A 19573-nucleotide genomic window follows, 5' to 3' on the forward strand; every position below is an offset into this window, starting at 1 on the left:
AGGTATGATGTCAGAAAGACCTATAGATGCTGCATCATATCATCTTCAAGATCTTGTTCTCTTTCTTGGGCAAAGAGAAGGGAGAACCATCACAGCTCGCGAGGAATACACAGGTGGGATATCACGTGATCTCGCGACATATTGGCGCGTCTATATTGAAAACTCATGCATTTACTTCCACTAACTACTCCGTGTAGGATGCAGAAATTGACGTGGATTTGACGTGAACCAGCCAATTCCTCATCGCACATACGACTCGTCTTCGCGTCTTATCGTCGTGAAAAACTTTACCCCGCTTGTAGCCGCACGACCATTCTCGTTCACCAACCAACACCAAACCTACATGGGCTATAGCATCGGCAGTTCCTTAATATCACTTTGTTTGCAAGCCGATATCTCTGCTTTCAAAGAGGGGGAAGCATTGCTGACTGGTGGCATGACTCATTGACCTAATCCTATCTCATTTCCATGTACCCTAGTCCTTGGAATACATAAGTACACAACGCTTCTATCTCATCGCATTTTCTCACTTTAAACGCTCTTCTTCCTCTCCCTTTTTTTATTCATCTCTCTGGCTACCCCCACGAGATACCAAAACAAGGCTATCTCTAGCCAATACTACGCTCCCACCACTTACCACCACTCTCACCCACCATGCCCTTCACCAAAATTGCCCTTATTGGCGCCAATGGCACCCTAGGCCCGCACATCGTGTCCGCCATCCAAGCTGCCCCATCCCTCAACCTCACCATCCTCACCCGCGCCTCGTCCAAATCCGCCTACGGCAGCACCCCCACCCTCTCCATCCCCGACGACCTCCCCACCTCCGCCCTCGTAGAAGCGCTAAAAGGCTTCGATTCCCTCGTCATCACAATGGCCGGATCCTACGTCGCCGAATGCCTCCGCCTCGCCGACGCCGCCTTTGTAGCCGGCGTCAAGCGCATCATCCCGCCTGACTTCGGGAGCTGCGACTCTGCAGACCCAGAGACGTTGGAGATCCTCCCGTTGATGGCAGGAAAGGCAAAAGTGCGCGCGCATCTCGAGGAGTTGTGTGGGAGGGAGAGGGAAGGGGGCAAGTTGACGTGGACGAGTCTCATCACGGGGCATTTCTTCGATTACGGGCTCCGGGGCGGTCTGCTGTGTTTCGATGTGCGGAAAAAGAAGGTGCAGGTGTTGGATGGTGGGGATATTAAGTTCAGCGCGACGAACCTGGATACGATTGGGACGGCGGTGGTGAAGGTGTTGACGAAGGAGGAGCAGGCGGTGGTGGAGAATAAGCTGTTGTATGTGCACAGCTTCCATGTGACGCAGAATGAGCTGTTGAAGGTGCTGGAGAAGGCGACAGGGAGTGAGGGGAAGTGGGAGCTTGAGCAGTGTAGTTCGAAGGAGTTGCTGGCGGTGTCGAGGGCCAAGATGTTGAAGGGGGATGCGGAGGCGACGGAGGAGGTCGTGGCGGTGCATGGGATTGTGGCGAGTGATTGGGAAGGAAAGGAAGGGTTTGCGAATGAGTTGTTGGGGTTAGAGAAAGAGGATTTGGTTGAGTGTGTGACGAAGGTGGTGGAGAGTTTGTGAGTGGGAGCTGGAGTAGAAAATCGGGCAGACTATGAATCTTAGAGAATGTAAATCTTAGAGAATATGAACTATGATTTTTTTCAATTCAGACGCCTTGAAGTGGAGCTTGAGTGAAAGAAGATGCCCAGTGCTCACGATATCATATTGGCGCTAAGTATTTCCAGGCTTAGCGCGATATTTCACCTCCCAACTGCACGTCTCCGCCTCAGTCCTTCCATCTCAACGACTCTACCCGCTTGCAACAAGATGTCACGCTGAATCTCCAGTTCAATGCCACGACGCGCAATGACTCTCAAGGCTAGGGCCAAAGCTTCTGAGGCACAGACTGCTGCTGGACACAACGCGTTTGAGTGGAGGAGGTTCCTGGTAAGCAGGGATATATGCTAAGGACAATGAAGCCCTTCTTAACAGAGATCGGCAGGACTTCACAAAGATCGAAGCTGATAAACTTGCCGCGGAATATCCTAGTTTGAAGGATGTTCCTGCAAACATCTACGCGGGAATCCTAGTGCGTGTAAATGAGAAACTGAGGAATCAGGGGATACGTGAAATAGGCGATGATGTTTTTGACTGGCGCATGCCACAGGCCATGAGAAGAGCCTATGGTAAGGGTTAAAATTTAGGTTTAATAACTCTCTTACACTGTACTAAGTTATGCGTAGCATTAAAAACGCCATTGCAAGAAGAAGCAAGCAAGCCAGCCGATCGACCCCACGAGCAGCAGCCGCCGGCTGAGCAGCCATCCACTTCAAGCAAGGCATATGATCCTGTGAAAGAGAGCGTTCTCCACAATACAGACTCCGAAAAGGGACTAGCGCTGGACCAGTAGAAGTTGCTGTTTAAAGATTGTTTTTAAACCTAAGTAGTCCGAAAATAACGCTTATGCCTAGCAGCAGCCTCCGATTTTTTGTCTCCCTCTTTCGACATATCTCGGCGGTTTTTACACGTGTTTTTCATGGACGGCAAAGGACTCTGGCCCGCGGGAGCACTCGGAAGGACCAGCTCTTCCAGGCCCAGGCTGCCTTGCATCGACCACCACGTCCACCCGTCCTTGAGTCTAACTCTGTCCATTTGCCGCTCGTGCATGAAGGACATTGAGCATCGGTGAGTAAGAAGTAGTGGGATTGGTTACCGGAGTATGCGTCTCAATACGAGGGTTATCTCACCTTTCTGCGCCTGCCAATCATCACGAGGCCCTGTATCACCCACTTCACGCTAATCTCTTGCAATGCTCTTTGGGCTTATTCTTGCAGGCTGTGTGGCGATAGCACGAGCTTCTAAGACGCATGGTTGCTTCGTTGCCTTGTTGCCTTGGAGGCGGGCTCATCCGCTGTTTTGGATATGTACGGTCCGACTTCCGGCTGCGATCTTGTCAGCTTCGACCAGACCTGCTTCGCCTCCGTCCTCTTATACGTGTGTTGATCTTCACCTCACCGGGTAGCCAACTCGCATATCGATTCGCAGATTGATTCTGCTCCGATCAGGATCAATATGTCGGTCGTGACCAGCCAGCCGTGGACGTGGAGTGATGCACATAACAATTATTACTTGGTATCTTACAACATCCAAGGCAACCCTGTATACCATTGGGCCAAACGGGAGCATTCACAACCGGGAGCGATTTATACCACCATAGAAAGTCAACACTCCTACAGCAGTGAGCGCGTCCTTTGGTCCGAGCATACTTCAATTCGCGTTGCACTCATGGGCAGGGCTTCCATCTACGTCAGTGCCCTCAAGAGTGAACTAGACGACCTCGGAAAAACGGTCGGGGCTCTTTCTCGCTTCACCACATATGTTCCGACAAGGAATTAGTCATTTTACTGTACGGTGGCCAGAACAATGAAGAAGGGATCTTCCTGCGTACTTTTACCTGCCTCCCATCACACTATTTGTAACCGCTCATTTGTACTAGGTTTCGCGATGCCCGACACCAGACCTTAGATTGGCAATCTTTCCAAGCAGAACCTTATGTAATTCTGGGGACTTGGTTTCCAGGATTCTCTACCCATGCATTTCGAGTTGACTCAACACGGTCTGCAGATAGCACGCTTTCGGCCTCTTTGAGTCTCAGAATTTTCATATTCGATCAGTGGGAATAAACAATCACAAGATGGGACTGCCATGGGTAGCTCGCTATGGACATGGCCTTACTGCTTCCCGATTGGGCCATCTGCGGTGGGCGTTAGAGCGCTCCTTTATCCCAATCAAACGTTCGTTTTCGATTTTCTCTACATGAAGCGTAGCCATATCATAGACGATCAAGGCACCCATAACTATTCCCATTGGCTTTTGTATTGGATTCTAATAATCACTTCGAGGAAATGATATTTTAATTCTGATCCACCAAGTCTCATAGCAAGACTGCTTGCCGACACTTGTACCACCAGCCCCACATGCCTGAGATCACTCAGCCCTGCAGCAGTTCCCCGCCATCCAACACCAACACACTACCTACCATCTAACTCTTGCATGATTGGACGACACCTCGCCAACCAACCACGACCATGTACTAGCATTACAAGCCTCGGTCCCACCAAAGAGAGATAAAAGCAGCTTATCATCTTTCTAAACTTCATCTCTCCCTCCTCCAAACTTCAAGAATCGCGTGACATATACTCAAGACTTCCAACGCCCTTCCCTTAAAACTTCAATCGCGGCCACGTCTCTCCAAAATGCCGGAGCCGCAAAATGTCCCCGAAGAGTACAGCCACGTCCCCTCAGACAGCTACATCCTCCAACGCCACTACGCCGCCTCCGCCCGTCTGAACCTCCAGCACCACCTCTACCGTCAAGCAATCGGCTATCTATTGCACCCATCCATCCCAATCCAGGAAGACATGAAGGTCGCGGATATCGCGTGCGGGACGGGGATCTGGCTCCTCGATCTCGCGGATGCCTTCCCCCCCAATGCGATTTTAGACGGGTTCGATATCTCCGCCGACCAATTTCCGCACGAGTCGACGCTGCCGCCGAATGTGACGTTCGGCGTGCTAGATGGTATGAAGGAGATCCCGGAGGAGCTGGTGGGGAAATACGATGTTGTGAGAGTGAGCTTGATCGTGCTGGTGGTTAAAGACGGGGAGCCCGGGGGATGGATTGAGAATTTGATGAGGTTGTTAAGTATGATTCCCCTTCGTACCGTCTCTTTCACGCTTCTCCGGCTTTTAATACCCAAGGTGCGAGCGGGGAGAGGATCTGACTCTATATCTAGAACCTGGCGGATACCTCCAATGGACTGAGGGGAACATGCCCGCCTACATCGCGCGGCACACCACTCACCCCTCCGACCCAGCCCGCTTCCCCAACATGCACGCCTTCGAGCAGTTCTACCTCTCCATGCTCTCGAAACAACCTCCGGGTATCCATGACTGGGTCACGCACCTCGGGACCCATTTCGAGAAGCACGGGTTGCAGGAGGTGGAGTACAAGCAGTTCGATGTTCCGAAGAGGTACTGGCCCGCGTGGACAGATGTCATGATGCTAACTGCGGAAGAGGTGAGTTGAATAGAGATCCGAGGGACCTTGAAGTAGGGAAAGCAGCTCTAATGCAAAATAGATCGGCACGGTGACGGGGATGACGAGTTATGTGGAGTTGGTGCGGAAGGCGGGCGCTGAGGTGAAGCTGGGCGCGATGCAGCCGACGCTTTGGCCGGTTGTTTGTGTTGGGCGGAAGGCGGGGTGAGAGGAGGATATGTAGTTGCTGAATTAGGGATACTAGAGGTTGGGGCTGGGATAGATATGCTCTAGAGGCAAGACGATCTCTTTGTCTAGCCTTAGATAACGCGTGATTGAGTAACAAGGTCGTGAGAAATCTGGACGAGCTTCGTCTAAATTTCCCACCCATTCTGAGCGGTCCTGTGCAGTCATTACGTCGTGGAGATTGTGTCATCCGATTTTGCGTCACCCAAACTACCGTGCGGAGAGAAAGGAAATTCAGATGTCAGACTTTTCGCTCAATTCCGACTTTCGGTTCATTCAAGAAACCGGACAAATCCTGAAGCTGAATGCTCAAATCATCAGGAAATGATGTTCTCGATTTTAGCACCCCACTGGACCAAGTGCCGCTAGTGTCTGAGAAGAGGTCCTGAGAGCCATCGAATACGGCAGACCTAGGCTGTTGGATGGGGTGTAATCGATTTTGACGGAATACACACCGCTGGCGCGAGGTCATGGGCCCACTGAGTGGAGGGTTCGCGAAGGGTGAGCCTGTGAGCAGCCATCGACACACTGGCCTCAAGCACGGCAAGCACGCTGAAATGATGGCGACTGCACATTCCACATTCGATAGTATGGCGACGTTGACAAAGGTCCATGTGATGTCGGGGTCGGACATGGAGTCATTATCCAGGAACACGATGCGGATGATGGCAATGATCACGACTAGACTGCCGAGCATGAACATGCCCGCGATGGCGAGCTTCTCCGAAATCGGGCGTTTGGTGCTGAAGACGTAGAAGAGGGGGAGTGCGAGGATAGAGGCGTCAGTGACGATGTGCACGATGGCGGAGCAATAGAAGAGTGCGAGGGGAACAGTGCGGCAGGACCCGTCATGTTCGCGGGGGCATTGGAGGGCTACGACAGTGACCTGAAAGTCAATTTGTTAGATTGAATATTCTGGAGTATTCACGTTGAAGAGGGGCCTACAGTAGCGATGCCCCAGCATGCTGTGACACCGGCGAGGACAAATATTGGGATGGCTATGGAGGTGTATTTGAAGATGCGCCAGTAGAAGGCAAGGACTGAGAACTTGACGATGGTTATCGTAATAGTCCAAATAATCCAGCCGTCAAATAAGTACTTGAAGATGCTGGCATATACGTTTGGAAGTTCATTAGGCGTGAAAATCGCGGTATGTCGCCCGAGGCCAGTGTCGATCGCTTTGGACTCTCGTTAGGAAGGAAGGGAAGGATAGTAAGAGACGCCTACAGAACTTGATCACGATAAGTAGAGCGGTCAACGAAGCCTGGTGAGTCTGTAAGTGCTGTCGTAGAAGGGCATGACAAGGGAGAACGAACCAGAGCCGCGAAAAGCAGCCAGTCGTCCAGCCACAAAGCGTTCTTGAGCAACCGACGGGCAAAAGTGCGTAGGGCCACAAAGACTACGGCCAGCACGTACGTGGTTCCAACGGCAGCCCAGATCTGAGGCTGTTGGGTCGCATCGAGGTTGATATCTGACCCCATCATACAAGGAGGGAGAATTAGGGTGCCAAAGGAGCCCTAAGGGAGGCCATAAGACGAACTATCATGTCGGCTTTGTGGATGCGCAAGAGTTGAAGCAGTGTTCGAAGAAGAGCCACGCCGCAAAGGCCATAGCATGCCACTCCATGCCACGCTTGCTGATCATTCAGGGTACTGTTCCGCAGACGTGCCGTCCCCGACTGGTAGCGCTGTGACGTGCAGCGGTTCGAAAATTGATGGACAGCTGGGGATTTGAACGTCGCAATCCTAGACCCAGCAGACCAATTGAAGCCTAATTAGGTAGGCAAGACGCTGATGTGTTCGCTTCAATACACACCAGAAGGAAGAATAGATGCCAGAGATCCTACCCGCCTCTATGTGGCGATCGGCTTCGTACGCAGCCCTTCGTGGGGGCAGAGATGACCGTCATCTTGAGCTAAGCTTGCCGCCGTCACACCCGTGCTTTGTGGACGTGTTCGAAAGCAGCCAATAGACCGCAGCCACCTGCCTCTTCGAGACAGGCCTCGCGCAATCATGAGCTTCATGTTGCCATAGGACTGGCAAAATGGGAAGGACACAAGGAGCAAAGGGAAGATAGGGTTCGCGTTTTCGTGCTTTGCTACGTTCATCGTGTCGCGTTGGCAGAGAATTGCTAATACGAGTGTGGGGGACTTGAAAGAGAGGGAGGTCTGTAGCATAAGATTTCTCTTGTGGAACAAACCAGGAGACGCTTGAGCTTAAGACATCGCAACTAACGTGATCCAGTCGCCATTTCTTACTGAACCTGAGAGACGTAAATTCCATTGCTGGCTAGAGAGATGTTGTGTAGGGCTGCAGTCAAGTAATGATTCGGGGTGGTAGATATTTGATGGCTGATGGCTTTGTGGTGTTGAGTTGCGGGGCGCAGAAAAGATCACCAAGACAAGTCGGACTCCATCATCTCCACCAGCCTGGGCCATCGCAACGACATCAACAACCGCATCGTGTCTCTTCTACCAGCTCATTGGCCCTATCTGAGGTCTAGCTGAAATTGCATCCGGCCTATTCCCTTCTGCCAGCAGCGCAGTTGACGCGGTCCGTCCTCGACCTGTACTGCGCACCTCATCAAGCCAACCGCGAAGTAAAGGCATCCACCAAGCAGGGAAGAACCATTTGGATCTCGAGCCGGATTATTCAAGAACACCATCGCCGCTTTGAGTGTAGACGACTCGATGTAGCACCTTCGCTGCAAAGAAATACTTTCGACTGGCCGGCCTCCACGCGCGACAATCTCATGACTTGCTTTATACACACGAGTCGAAATGCCATCGAGCTATCCACTATATATCGTCGTCGCTCTCTTTACCTAGGGAGTATTAACATGTAGCTGATCGCCGACGAGATGGAAAGAGAAAGCGCACTGGACTATTCAAGGCCCTCTCGTTCTCCCCTCTTCACAACCTCGAATCCCAGATCATACCTTTGTAGCCCATGGGATCAAACATGAGTAAACTACGTCACTAGGCCTCCAGCTGGTGTTGTTGGCTTTACGACCGCTTGTCGAATCGTCGTGCGAAACCACTTCACATGACTTGATATCGCCTTAGGAAGGCTGCGAAGGAGCATTCCCAGCCTAACGTGTTAACTTCAGAACCGACATCTTTTCCAGCTTTAATCTACCATGTCTTTCTAATAACATCGTTGCTGTTCTCCAGGGTCCCTAGCATCTCCCCGCTAAGCCACAACATTAAAACTGCACATCTTTTCCAGAACTCCACAATAATGACACGTTATTAATCCGAGCAGGAGCCAACTGATAAAGCAACTAGGTCGCGTGAGCATCGCCATGCCCAGTCTTGCGAACAACCACCACGATTCCATCGTAGTTAAGCTAGTATTTCTGCAATCCTTCCGAGTCACACCAGGGACCGTCGTTGCTGGAATTCAAGTGGCCAATTTATAATGCCGACAATAACAGAGACTAGTCTTCTCAAAAAGCTTCCTTGTGTATTGACATGGTGGCCAGACTCCGATTAGTCTACGAGATCTGGGTGGTACTTTTTGCGGGGCAATCTTATTCTCCGACAAGTGTAGCGTCTTTTCCCCTCATAAATTTGCCGCAACGACTTATTGGAAGTAAGATTCGAGAGCCCGATCCCCACACAGCTTTAACTCGAAGCCGTAGCGCATCCACTCATCATCCTAGCGATTTGGGAGGCTCAGTTGGCACTGTGAGCCGGGGCAACCCCACAACCGCAGGGGGGGAGAATCCTTATAGCCTCGCGCCTATTCCTTCGGTAGCGATCCGAATCCCAAACTACGCGATCAGGAAGGCACAAGCTGATTTTAAAGGTTTGAGTGTTGGTGCAAGCATGGCGATGACTCGATCGGCAACCCTTTGCCAAAGCCCTCGGTCGTCCGCAGCTGCTGACACCCTTACTCGGTCGTCCGTAGCTGCTGATATACCCTTACTCGGCTGTATATAGAAAAGAATCATAGACTTTCAGTTAAGCTCTTCGTTAGTAGCACACCATACCTGGAAGGGTAGTGCGGAGTTCCTGTTGTAGAGAGTGGTGAGTGAGATTTCGTTATAGTAAACCCACGGTTCAATTTATAAATTCAGAGGAAAGAAGGTCATCGACGTCACACAACGACCCAGCACTCGACCAAGGGAGGTTTTCATTGTAACGTTGAGGAAAATCTTGCTGGTATGGTCTGACTGGAGAACTTTCGCTGGAGATATCGCTCACTGTTCCTGGTCGGGGACTGGGAGGTCACGCCGATCAATTCAATTTTGTGTTCACTAACAAGACAAGACGTCATAGAAAGAAATGCATTCTCGAGGAATGACTGAGTAATCCGGAGCATAGAGGTACTTAAAGCATGGAGGCTCAGCGTTTTCATCTCTTCATCTTCTTTAGTATCTCTAGTTACCGTCTTCTCCATCATCGTCCTATGTCTTCAACAAATCACCTACATTGGCCACTGTAGGTTCAACGCACGTTGGCTTTGCCAACATGATATATCTGAACGTCCTTTCGATGCTTCTGGCAGCTTTGCCCTTTCTGGGTTCGCCATTCTCCTCTCTTTCTTCCACAAACCATCGTCTAATAGCAAGAAACTGTAGACACCACCTCGGCTTCCCCGATATCTCTTACTCTCGTAGCCCGCGACGTAAATGACTTCCGCTACGACTCTCTCAAAGACACCCAACAACTCTGGAACGACAACGACGTCGCCACCACGCTCTGGAACGAGAACATTCAAAGCACCTTGAAGATCTACGCACCCGGCCGGAACAGCTACGCTTGCCACTACCTAGGCGATGGCTGCGGTATGTCATGCAATGAGGCAGATTGTCTCAGGGCTGGCGGAACTGCTTACTTCGTGCTGTGGGCCCTGCAGAATTATAGCAACTTCCTCGGACGCATCTCAGCAGCGGTTGCCAATGTTTATGGCGTCTTGACGTCGTACCTACCTGGCATGCCGGCCGAATTCACGGGAGATGCTTCACCGCCGTCGAAAGACAACACGGCCGGCTTCTCGGGTATCATCCAAGGCCTCTTCATCGCAGCCTCCGTCACTTTTCCCGAAACCACCTTCACCGTTGCCGCCATCGGCCTTGAGAATGGTCTCCTATCTGTCCTCGTAACGACCCCAGAGGGAAAGTACGTCCCCTCCCCCCCCCCCCCCCTCTTTCCGTCCTCCGCTTCCACTCCTCACAGTCTCTGACATTCGGCACCATAGAGTCTACTCTGATTTTGCCCAAGCCTCCTCCGCCCTCGGCGACGCCATCATATCCATCCAAACTTCCATCTACACCATGGCCAACAACACCCTCATCGCGATCCCCTCCAACGACCCGGGCTACAAATACAGCGAAGACCCCAAAATGCCCGTGCAATCCCCCATGAACGGTGAATTCGCCGCCGATGTCACGGACAACGTCAACCCCAACCCACCCGAGGTTATCGCGGCTCTCTCGTATGTCGCCATCAACTGGTTGTGGAACAATGACAAAATCTTCCTGGCCAAGACCAACGATACCGTCCACGGCGGCGGCCCGATCTGGACGGGTTACTCGTTCTGTGATGGGGATGGGAATGCGTACACGCTCCGAAACAAGCTGTAGATGTGCCGGCCGCCTTCAATCTGGAGGAGAAGGCTCACTATCGAAGTATTGAGCAGCCGATGTCTGCCATACTTGACGGCGTCGATGAAGCCCGTAGCGGCACAGGAAGCCTCTGGCTCAGCGCGATCCAGCAGATCAACAAACTACGCATCGCATGCAACCTGGGGACGTCGATGTCGTCTTTACAATTACCAGAAGCAGAAACCTCATCGCACGCTGATCCCATTGTCTCTGAGATTTTGACTAACTGCTTAGTGACCGGAGACCTACCATGTGGACAATGCGGGCAGATTGTTGAACTATCTGGATCAAATGGCCATTTGGATGTACCCCAATATCGCTCGAAGGCCTATTACTCTTCTTGGAAATGCGTCTTCTGCAATAATTGTGCCGAAGCTTTGCGATTCTGCGCTCCAGATCCTTGTGCACTTGGAGGCCGTTAACACAAAACACCCCCGGTCAGATGTCTATTTCAAGCAAGGTTCGAGCCCTGGTTTCTGAAGTCGTCGCCGGCCTTCCCGAGAAGAAGGATGTTATTCCTCTAAAACTAAGAAACCGCTAATTTCGTCTATTCCTACTAACTTGGAATTGGCCTTCTTAGCGTTGTATTTTCGTTCTGGACTCCGAGTCTAGACATGGTGCAGCAAGCGCTTGAAATAGCCGGTGTCCGCTGCGTGAGGCATCAAGAGTACATCTATTAGAGCCTCAATGGAACCCATCTCTAGAGGACCAGGCTTTAGCGCGCGTCCATCGCATTGGACAAATTCGCCCTGTCACAACGTACCGTTACTACATGAAAGATTCTATGGAAGAGGTCAGTCACCTTTGTAAGATCAGGACAACTGTTTACTAAAGGCTGCTCAGCACATCATTGGTGTTCAGGGTAAAAAAAGGGAATGATCGAACTCCTTTTATCGAGAAATTATAAGTCTCTGCAGGTACGTTGGACCCTTCCGTCATACTATTCATGTAAATCGCCGACAAGACCTAGCAATTACGTTCGATGTTACATGAGGATTGAGTTGGCCACGTTCCGCCTCGGTATAACACCACTTCCGTGGCCTATGAACTTTCGCCTCTTATGATTTCTTCCACTCGCGGCCTCTTTGACGCTTAACTAATCCATGTAAACCATTCACAGTCGCAAAGGCCGCAACCTCATATACACAGGATTCTAATCTTGAAATTATCAAATAGTATACAAAAGTGCATCAAGCATGACCTCCTCATTCCCTCACATCACATCCATCGCGCAAACATAGATCATTCCTTTTGTCTCACATCCTACAACCCCGAATCAATCTGACTCACCACATGGTCCCCCGTCCATGCACTCCAATCCCGACACGTCTGCGCAATCTTATACGGTATCTGCACCTCCTTCTCCAGCGTCGGCGCCTGCTCAAAGAAATTGATACTCATCCCCTCGCTGACATGCCATGCGACGTAGCAATGGAATGGCCAAACACCGGGATTATTCAGGTCGATCTGGACAACGAGATACCCGTTCGGCTGGATCAGCTGCGTGTCCCGACGCTGTGGGTTCGCGGCATTGACGACTGTCGTGCCGTCCCAGGACCCGACGCCTTCGGCCAGCACCTGCATGTTGTGGCCGTGGATGTGCATGGGGTGCGAGGCGGGGAACCCGACCGAGGTCATGATCAGCCGGACGGAGGAGTTGGTGCCGAGGTCGTAGAGGGCGCGTTCGACGGGCAGGGAGGCGGCGTTGCCGAGTTTGGCTTCGAGTCTGTGGGAGTATTAGCGATGATTTAGGAAAGGATGGGGGGTGAGAGAGAACGTACAATTCCGGATCGTTCCAGTCGGCACGGAAGGTGATATTGTTCATCCACCATACAAACTGCCCGGTACTGTTGTCGCCGCCGGTCATGAGGAACGAGAGAGTAGTTGAAGGCTCTTTGGCTGGCATGACGTAGGCTGGCACGGTAACGTCGAGCGGCTGGTTGTTGCAGTTAAGAGGAAAGAGATAGCGGGAAGGATTGATGCTGCTGGTTGTGTTCGGAGCCACGTCGGTGTTGGCGTCCTCGTAGTAGATTGCTGCTGTTGTGGTGAAGGAGAGGCCGTCGTTGAGACTGCAACCGGTCTTGCCTGTAGGTCCTAATCCGGCTTCTGGGTGGTTAGTGTTTGGAGCCTCTATGGAGAAAGAAAAGAGTGATTCTTACAAGGTCCCTCGGTGATGCGCATCCATACTGAATCGGTGGGTTTCCCAGTGGCTTCGACGACGATATCCGTACGTTGACCGACAGCAATGGTCACGAGATCGGTTGAATACGATTCGACGGGTACGAAATCATTCGCGATCACGGTCACGTTGTAGCCATCGATGCTGAAAAAAATCAGGGCTTCGGCGCTGTGATTGATGAGTCGAATGAGGTGCTTCTTCCCCGACGTGAACTTGAACTGTGCCGAGCCGGCATTAGGTGTACAGGGCAGCTTGGTGTTGCTGCAGTTATAGCTTGCTTTCCCTTGGATTAGCTGGTCAAGTTAGCGGTGGAAAATAAGCGATTCGTGATGTGCATACCATATTTTCAGCCATGGGTGGGAAAATAGGGCCGACAGGCGAGGCATAATAAACTTGTTCGAGTAAGTTTTTGTAATAAGTGTGGAACCTACGCAGCATTAGGACCCGGAAGCAAGGTCGACCAAGCATATGGCAAATTGAACCCAGAAGAATATGACATACCAATCGCTCAGCATGACTGGACCAAGGTCGATATCATACGCATGTGACTTCGGACCGTGGATGACAATAGGCCCCGCGAGCCCGTTGATGTACTGAGCGGATAAATGCCCATGCCACCAACTCGTGCCGTACAACTCCGCTCGGAACCGATATGTGAAGCTCTTCCCTGGCGCAATAGGGCACTGGCTAATACCAGGGACACCATCCTCGTATGGTGTTCCAGTTTGGAGGAATCCGTGCCAGTGAATGCTGGTGCCTTCGGTCTCCAGCCCATTGGTTACAGTGACTTCAATCCAGTCACCCCAATTGGCCTCAATGAGGGGGCCGGGAAACTGGCCGTTTGCGACGAGCATTGGGATTTCAACTCCATCGGGTGCGAGAGTGGTGTTTGTGACGGTCCAAGAGTAGGAACGCGTCATTCCTAGTTACTTCAGCAACAGAATTGGACGACAGAGGCTTTTACAGCTTACCGGTCACGGGAGTAGCCGCAGTGTCATACGGGTTCGTGTTGTTGACAGTTCGGTCTGCCCATGGTTTCCCCAGGGGCAGCGGCCCAACAACCCAGTGGCCGAGGGATAGATGCTCCAAAGTGCCAAATGTGCTGGCACCTATATTTCCTTGTCAGTATCTCTAAAGGTTTAGTCGTGGGACGAGAACGCACCATTCGTTCTGGATTGAAACATCTTTCCTTTGCCGGAACCTTCGAAGAGCGATGAAGAAAACACTGACGTAACGAGTGACACCGCAATGGCGGCCTTGGCGAAGAATCCCATCGTGCGGTTGGTGGATATCCAAAGATTGAGTTCGTCGAAAATCGCGCGATTGGTAGTTTGAACGAGGGGTGGTAGTACACAAACAAACAAACGAACCTAACTGCAGAGCGAAAGAAAGGTACTAGGCAACGAATAGTACCTTGGAAATGCGGGACACCAGGATGGAACTTTATAAAACATGCTTATCGGCCAGACAGAGCTCTCAATGCCCTGGCCTAAGATCTATCAGCCCAATCTGGACGCATCGGAAACCCATTCAATCTGTCATGATTTAGCACTTCCCGGCAAGATGCCAGGCACCAGCGCTGCGTATATGGAAGGGCGAATTGCAGGAATGCCTAAGAATAAAGCTCTTTGGACCGCGGAATAGTTGCCGTCGATTTTTCTTGGTGCATTTCACTGGCCGGCGCGTCGTGGCGTAAGCTTGGGCCTGATACGTACGTCACGGGCATGGGACGCCTCAAAGCCGAAATATAAATTCGAATGAAGCTGTAGACATGGAAAGTTCGCTCAGACATCGCTCTTCATGATAAATATAGATTTTCGAGGCACTATTTTTCTTTCTTCGTCTCACTTCAATAAGACAGGAATACGGAAAACAGCTTGGAAGGACGCAGCGTCTGATACATTGCAAGTAAATGAGAATGCTCCCAATGCGGGCATGGTCAAGAAGATGATGAATCATGATGCGGACCTACTGTGGCGCTAAGCATTAGCTAGCAGGCTACGCGCATAACGAGTGCGGAGTATTCTCCTGGGAAGAGACGGAGGCCTCCCCGACGACTCTTTACCCGTGCTCTAACCCGATCACATACGCGGAACAACGTTGAGAAACGGCTCCCCACCCCATGGGGTCGGGAATGCTGTTGAAGTGGTGCAGACGGGGGGGCGATAGAGCGTCGCACTCGTCTCTCGTGGACACCTTTGCTTGAAGTAGATTAATGCATTAGGACGCATCTGGATTGCTCCTTAGTATATTCGACTAGTGAAAAATAGCGTTGAAGAATTGAGATATGGAAACGTCCCATTGGAGTAAGCTTTCGAAGCAGCGGGAAAGCGTGGAAGATGACTCTTTTTGGGCGAGGGGCATCGAGGTATTATATTTCCTTGCTCGGAAGAGCTGCAATGAGACCAATTGAGAAATATTGAGGGTAATGGAGGCATTAGTGTGGTATTGGTGTCACCGTGTTGATAGGGCGGATGAAAGCTGAAGTGTTGACGTAAGATGAGATCCCAGTGGGAAGAAGCCGACTTGGTAGGACGGGTCGGCCTGCGAATCTCAACAACACCAAACTCCACATCTCCTCCGCCTTGATTCTCCGTGCAAGGCAAATAATGTTGCTCTCCCCTTTACTTTCTTTATCTTTGAGATAAGAATTGTAATCTTCATTGCCAGAGATAGTGTCTGTCAAGGGGTTATTAGACAAGTAAAACATCTACGCCCACCCTCTCCATAGCCTCTCTCCACTCAATCGTCCTCGTCCCGTTCTCTTCCCTGCGCACCTTCCAGCACTCTTCCAGTACAGCGGAGACCTTTGAAGAGTTTCCAAATCTAGGGCCACAAACCGGCCCTTGCGTGACCTGATTCCTGAAAAAGTCCTCGTCTTCATCTAGTGCCATGGCCCCAGCAATGCACAGCGGCCAGAACAGGGCAGCAACCACATGCTGGTCTGGGAATGCTTGTAATGCAGCAAGCGTCCTCGTCACTGCCTTTCGAATCTCTGGCAGCTTGGGATATGGTCCTGAAGCAACGACGTGGATGTAGACAAGTGCGGCACTTGCGAAGGCCCGAGTGATCAGGTAAACAGGATCCTGCGAGTTCGGTGTTGAGAAGTCAGATGATTCCGACGATGCCCTGACCATACCATCCAAGCCACCTTCCAACTCTCGTTCAATGTCAGCCGCTCTGCTCACAAGCTCCCTTACACTCAACCTCCCACGTTCCTGCTCTTCCCTCCTCCATTCATCCAAGGTCGCAATCTCCATGATGCAAAGCATGGCCCAATTTTGACAGCCCATCACCTTATCAAGCTGGATGAAACCATCACCCATAGCAAGACACCCTAGGGCACAGTGGCAGAACGACTTTACGCCTGTCGTAACGCAGCTAAGGATGTCATACCAGGCCATGACTCCGGCGAAGAAATGCAAAGCCGAGCTGTAGGAGGGTGAAAGCGTCCTCCGACTTTGTTGCATCGCATCGGTGCGCAGATCGTCGACGAGAATTGCGGCGGCGCGGAGGTGAACGCGCCAGCTGTCTGTGCGGTGGATGAATACCTTCGAGATAATCAGCAATGGTCACATGGCTGGTGAGAATGCCTGGATCGGCTTGCCTCTAAGGAGATCAATAGAACCATGCAACACAGCATCTCGATGTTATCGACTAAGCTTCGGTTTCTCGCGCTTCCACCGATGGCCTCCAAATGCTTCCGCAAGCCTCTAATCGCAAGGACGTGCTGCTCCTGAACCTTTGCGGCACCCCGACAGTTGCTTTCGGCATAGTACACACTCGGGCAACGTATGGATTGCAGGTGGTACGCGGCTAGGCTGAGGGCGGCGTAGTAGAGCGGCTTCGTCTGCATCAGAATGGACAGGAGCCAGCCCCGGCCCCCTTCCTGGATGGAAGGCTTGTAGAAGGGAAACTGAAGTAGGAAGACGTGGTCGAGGTAGTGCATTAGCAGGCTCGCTTCGTCGTCGTCTGAGTAGGCGAGGGAGCTGGATTGGGAGCTGGATTGAGAGGGGGATAAATTGAGGGATGAGTCGTTAGCGGTGTAGGTGCTCGGTCTTGCGGAACTGTCAGTGTACGTTAAATGCACACTCAATTCGACAGAATCTTCGGACTTTGGAGATGGCGATCGCTGATGCACTATACCACTGCCGTTCTCTGCCATTGACATCGAGGTGGATGGCGCCGAGTCCTGGTTTCTCCGCAGCATGGCCGCCCGCCGCTTCTGACTAGCCGTCTCCTTCACAACGCGACGGATGTTTTCAGCCATCCAACTCTCTCTGGCTTGCCCGTCCATCCATTGTGGGCGAGGGCCGTACCCGTGACACGTAAGGGCAAGGGAGGTGCATACGGAACACGCAGGGCTTTGCTCATCGCATTTCTTTCTTCGGAGCCGACAAGTCCAGCAGCCTGTCGTACTTCGGGACCTAGAGGACATTGAGATGCAGGCTCAAAGAAGTGAGCGGCCGCTAGGAGTAAAGAAGCGATTTCGCCGGGGGTGCTGGAAAGATGGGTAGGAGGAAACGCGAGACGACTACGGACGACTACCAGTCATGGTCTTCCGCGGTAGAGTAAATTGACTGAAAGAGAATAGTCGAAGAGAGACGAAGCAATTGGCTAGTGAGCCTACTGTAATGGTTTGTCAGCGAAAGAATGGGCAAACAGTTATCCATCCGCTCTTAGGAGAGCCTGGGATAAGCGCGGAAGTATCTGTAGCCGAGCCTCGTCTCGACTTTCCACCCGCGGAAGCCCCCTGGCCCTCGCTAATCTCTGTCCGAATGCGACCATAAACAACCCACATCTGCCAGAAACACTCCATCACACTTAGCTTTTATGAGCTTATTATCAGCGGGTGAGCCGTGACCGCTCGGTAAGCCTAGAATAAACCTGTAGACCGCTGAGCCATTGCCGCCGTATCACCTTAGCTTAGTCGATGCTACACGGGGACCCGGACTTAGAGGCCACTTCAGTTAGGAGAATGAACGTATTACCAATATCCAGAGGTAAAGAGCATTGCCAATATCTAGGAAAAGGGTTTTGCTTAGGCCGATATTCTATAAAGGTGCCAAATTCCTCCACGTCTCAAACTCAACAACCAAACCATATCGCAACCACCAAAAGCTTCATCTTGATCTCCCTCTTCATAATGCCATCTTACATCGTCGTTGGCGCCTCCCGTGGCCTAGGCTACGCCTGGCTCCAAAACCTCAGTGCCTCCCCGTCCAACACCGTCGTCGGCCTCGTTCGCACTCCCACCCCCGTTATCGATCAGCTTGCCTCCGACAAGATCTCCAACGTCCGGGTGCTTCCAGCCGACATGACGGACCCCGTGTCTCTAAGTGCAGCGGCGGCAGAAGTCTCTAAGCTTACAAACGGCTCTGTCGACTACCTCATCGTCAACGGCGCCTACCAGAACCACCCGGTCGCATCGCTGACGCCCACGGCATTCATAGGGAAGGAAGAACTGTTGCGAGAAGAAATGAGGACACATGTTGACGTTAACCTGACTGGCGTCATGTTTGCGATCAATGCGTTCCTGCCGCTCGTACGGCAGAGTAGCATCAAGAAAATCATTGTGCTTACGAGTGGATTGGCTGATCTCGAGGGTACGAAGTCGGGCGGGCTTGCCTCGGCGGTGGTGTACAGCGCCCTCAAGGCGGCGTTGAACATGGTTGTGCTCAAGTATAGTATTGAGTTGAAGGAGGAGGGTGTCGTGTTCCTGGCTTTAAGTCCTGGGGTCATCAATACGAGGCTGGATACGCGTAAGTGCGCTGCATTATCCTTACCGAGCAACTGAATTGATGTGTGTGTAGCTTCTGAGGAGGATCTAGCTAGCATGATGGCTATGATGCAGAAGTTTCAGGCTCACTACCCCCATTGGACTGGACCGATGAAGGCGGAGGAGAGCGTGGCTATGATGAAGGATGTCATTGAGAAGGTGACTATCGAGGAGAGCGGCGAATTCTTGTCGCACAAAGGAAATAAAGAGTGGCTTTAGAGAACGATACTGAGAGACGTCTAGCCTGTTGGGCATCGATGCGTCCCGAAAGCTTGCACGTATGATTGGAATAGTATAGACAGCCTGCGCGAAGGTTCAAATAAGACAGTTCTATTACTCACCTGTCTAAAAAGAGTGAAACTCGGTCTTTCATCAGCCATTCTGAAGACAAAACTTATGCTCACATTGGACAGAAAGATTGCAACGATGTCCTTGTAGTATCCTCACTGGTAGAATACTACTCAGCAACATTAAAATCGCCAAAGCACTTCTGCTTCTACGATCATGTGGCAAATACGGAACTCGAAGTCTGCGAGTTTGCATGTGCTTGAGCTAACCAGCATCTTGATGAAGCATCCGCGTTAAATTCCACGGTGTAGATCCCTGGATTCATTTCAAGTCGTCTATGTTCAACGTCTCATTCATTGATCTTACCGCATGTTCGAGGATTTGGTTGCCAGGTACAGGTCCCACGCATGTGTCTGGGGTTAACTGAATACGATTTGCACACT

The 19573-nt window shown here is 51.5% G+C and overlaps 8 protein-coding genes across 8 annotated transcripts; 5 read left to right on the forward strand and 3 right to left on the reverse strand.

Moving 5' to 3' along the window:
* Positions 1-654: 654 nt before the first annotated feature.
* Positions 655-2401, forward strand: BDZ99DRAFT_475468 (NAD(P)-binding protein; the record flags this gene model as incomplete). Its single annotated transcript, XM_033721985.1, has 4 exons — positions 655-1568; positions 1875-1938; positions 1994-2177; positions 2235-2401. 4 exons carry the CDS (start codon positions 655-657, stop codon positions 2399-2401), a joined length of 1329 nt encoding a protein of 442 aa, XP_033578960.1.
* Positions 2402-4074: 1673 nt separating this feature from the next.
* BDZ99DRAFT_285084 (S-adenosyl-L-methionine-dependent methyltransferase) lies at positions 4075-5297 on the forward strand. Its single transcript, XM_033714044.1, has 2 exons — positions 4075-4695; positions 4787-5297. The coding sequence occupies exons 1-2, from the start codon at positions 4248-4250 to the stop codon at positions 5077-5079; spliced, it is 741 nt and encodes a 246-aa protein (XP_033578961.1). The 5' UTR covers positions 4075-4247; the 3' UTR covers positions 5080-5297.
* On the reverse strand, positions 5165-6852 carry BDZ99DRAFT_285066 (uncharacterized protein). Its single transcript, XM_033714043.1, has 4 exons — positions 6591-6852; positions 6502-6538; positions 6220-6452; positions 5165-6160 (listed from the first exon to the last, which is right to left on the reverse strand). The coding sequence occupies exons 1-4, from the start codon at positions 6756-6758 to the stop codon at positions 5516-5518; spliced, it is 1083 nt and encodes a 360-aa protein (XP_033578962.1). The 5' UTR covers positions 6759-6852; the 3' UTR covers positions 5165-5515.
* Positions 6853-8369: 1517 nt separating this feature from the next.
* On the forward strand, positions 8370-9301 carry BDZ99DRAFT_285115 (uncharacterized protein). The gene has a single exon (XM_033714045.1). It carries the CDS (start codon positions 8747-8749, stop codon positions 9215-9217), a length of 471 nt encoding a protein of 156 aa, XP_033578963.1. The 5' UTR covers positions 8370-8746; the 3' UTR covers positions 9218-9301.
* A 447-nt stretch (positions 9302-9748) lies between these two features.
* BDZ99DRAFT_519237 (uncharacterized protein) lies at positions 9749-11306 on the forward strand (the record flags this gene model as incomplete). The annotated part of the gene is made up of 4 exons (XM_033725386.1): positions 9749-9800; positions 9859-10399; positions 10479-10859; positions 10910-11306. 4 exons carry the CDS (start codon positions 9749-9751, stop codon positions 11304-11306), a joined length of 1371 nt encoding a protein of 456 aa, XP_033578964.1.
* A 585-nt stretch (positions 11307-11891) lies between these two features.
* Positions 11892-14393, reverse strand: BDZ99DRAFT_414674 (uncharacterized protein). The gene is made up of 7 exons (XM_033716735.1): positions 14226-14393; positions 14035-14172; positions 13565-13985; positions 13403-13490; positions 13044-13356; positions 12666-12969; positions 11892-12610 (listed from the first exon to the last, which is right to left on the reverse strand). Exons 1-7 carry the CDS (start codon positions 14335-14337, stop codon positions 12148-12150), a joined length of 1839 nt encoding a protein of 612 aa, XP_033578965.1. The 5' UTR covers positions 14338-14393; the 3' UTR covers positions 11892-12147.
* Positions 14394-15591: 1198 nt separating this feature from the next.
* On the reverse strand, positions 15592-17748 carry BDZ99DRAFT_285148 (uncharacterized protein). The gene is made up of 2 exons (XM_033714046.1): positions 16671-17748; positions 15592-16614 (listed from the first exon to the last, which is right to left on the reverse strand). The coding sequence occupies exons 1-2, from the start codon at positions 17499-17501 to the stop codon at positions 15757-15759; spliced, it is 1689 nt and encodes a 562-aa protein (XP_033578966.1). The 5' UTR covers positions 17502-17748; the 3' UTR covers positions 15592-15756.
* Positions 17749-18209: 461 nt separating this feature from the next.
* Positions 18210-19061, forward strand: BDZ99DRAFT_384753 (short-chain dehydrogenases/reductase; the record flags this gene model as incomplete). The annotated part of the gene is made up of 2 exons (XM_033715397.1): positions 18210-18825; positions 18877-19061. The coding sequence occupies 2 exons, from the start codon at positions 18210-18212 to the stop codon at positions 19059-19061; spliced, it is 801 nt and encodes a 266-aa protein (XP_033578967.1).
* Positions 19062-19573: the final 512 nt, after the last annotated feature.

Source organism: Mytilinidion resinicola (assembly GCF_010093595.1).
Source record: "Mytilinidion resinicola strain CBS 304.34 unplaced genomic scaffold BDZ99scaffold_7, whole genome shotgun sequence".
Taxonomy (NCBI): domain Eukaryota; kingdom Fungi; phylum Ascomycota; class Dothideomycetes; order Mytilinidiales; family Mytilinidiaceae; genus Mytilinidion; species Mytilinidion resinicola.

Coding starts and splice junctions, on each gene's coding strand:
- BDZ99DRAFT_285084 (XM_033714044.1), top strand. CDS start 4,248: ATGCCGGAGCCGCAAAATGTCCCCGAAGAGTACAGCCACGTCCCCTCA. Junction 4,696..4,786: donor GAATTTGATGAGGTTGTTAA/GTATGATTCCCC, acceptor CTCTATATCTAG/AACCTGGCGGATACCTCCAA.
- BDZ99DRAFT_285066 (XM_033714043.1), bottom strand. CDS start 6,758: ATGATGGGGTCAGATATCAACCTCGATGCGACCCAACAGCCTCAGATC. Junction 6,539..6,590: donor GGCTGCTTTTCGCGGCTCTG/GTTCGTTCTCCC, acceptor CAGACTCACCAG/GCTTCGTTGACCGCTCTACT. Junction 6,161..6,219: donor CATGCTGGGGCATCGCTACT/GTAGGCCCCTCT, acceptor ATTGACTTTCAG/GTCACTGTCGTAGCCCTCCA.
- BDZ99DRAFT_285115 (XM_033714045.1), top strand. CDS start 8,747: ATGGTGGCCAGACTCCGATTAGTCTACGAGATCTGGGTGGTACTTTTT.
- BDZ99DRAFT_414674 (XM_033716735.1), bottom strand. CDS start 14,337: ATGGGATTCTTCGCCAAGGCCGCCATTGCGGTGTCACTCGTTACGTCA. Junction 13,986..14,034: donor TGCGGCTACTCCCGTGACCG/GTAAGCTGTAAA, acceptor TGAAGTAACTAG/GAATGACGCGTTCCTACTCT. Junction 12,970..13,043: donor GCGCATCACCGAGGGACCTT/GTAAGAATCACT, acceptor TAGGACCTACAG/GCAAGACCGGTTGCAGTCTC.
- BDZ99DRAFT_285148 (XM_033714046.1), bottom strand. CDS start 17,501: ATGTCCTCTAGGTCCCGAAGTACGACAGGCTGCTGGACTTGTCGGCTC. Junction 16,615..16,670: donor TTCTATTGATCTCCTTAGAG/GCAAGCCGATCC, acceptor ATTATCTCGAAG/GTATTCATCCACCGCACAGA.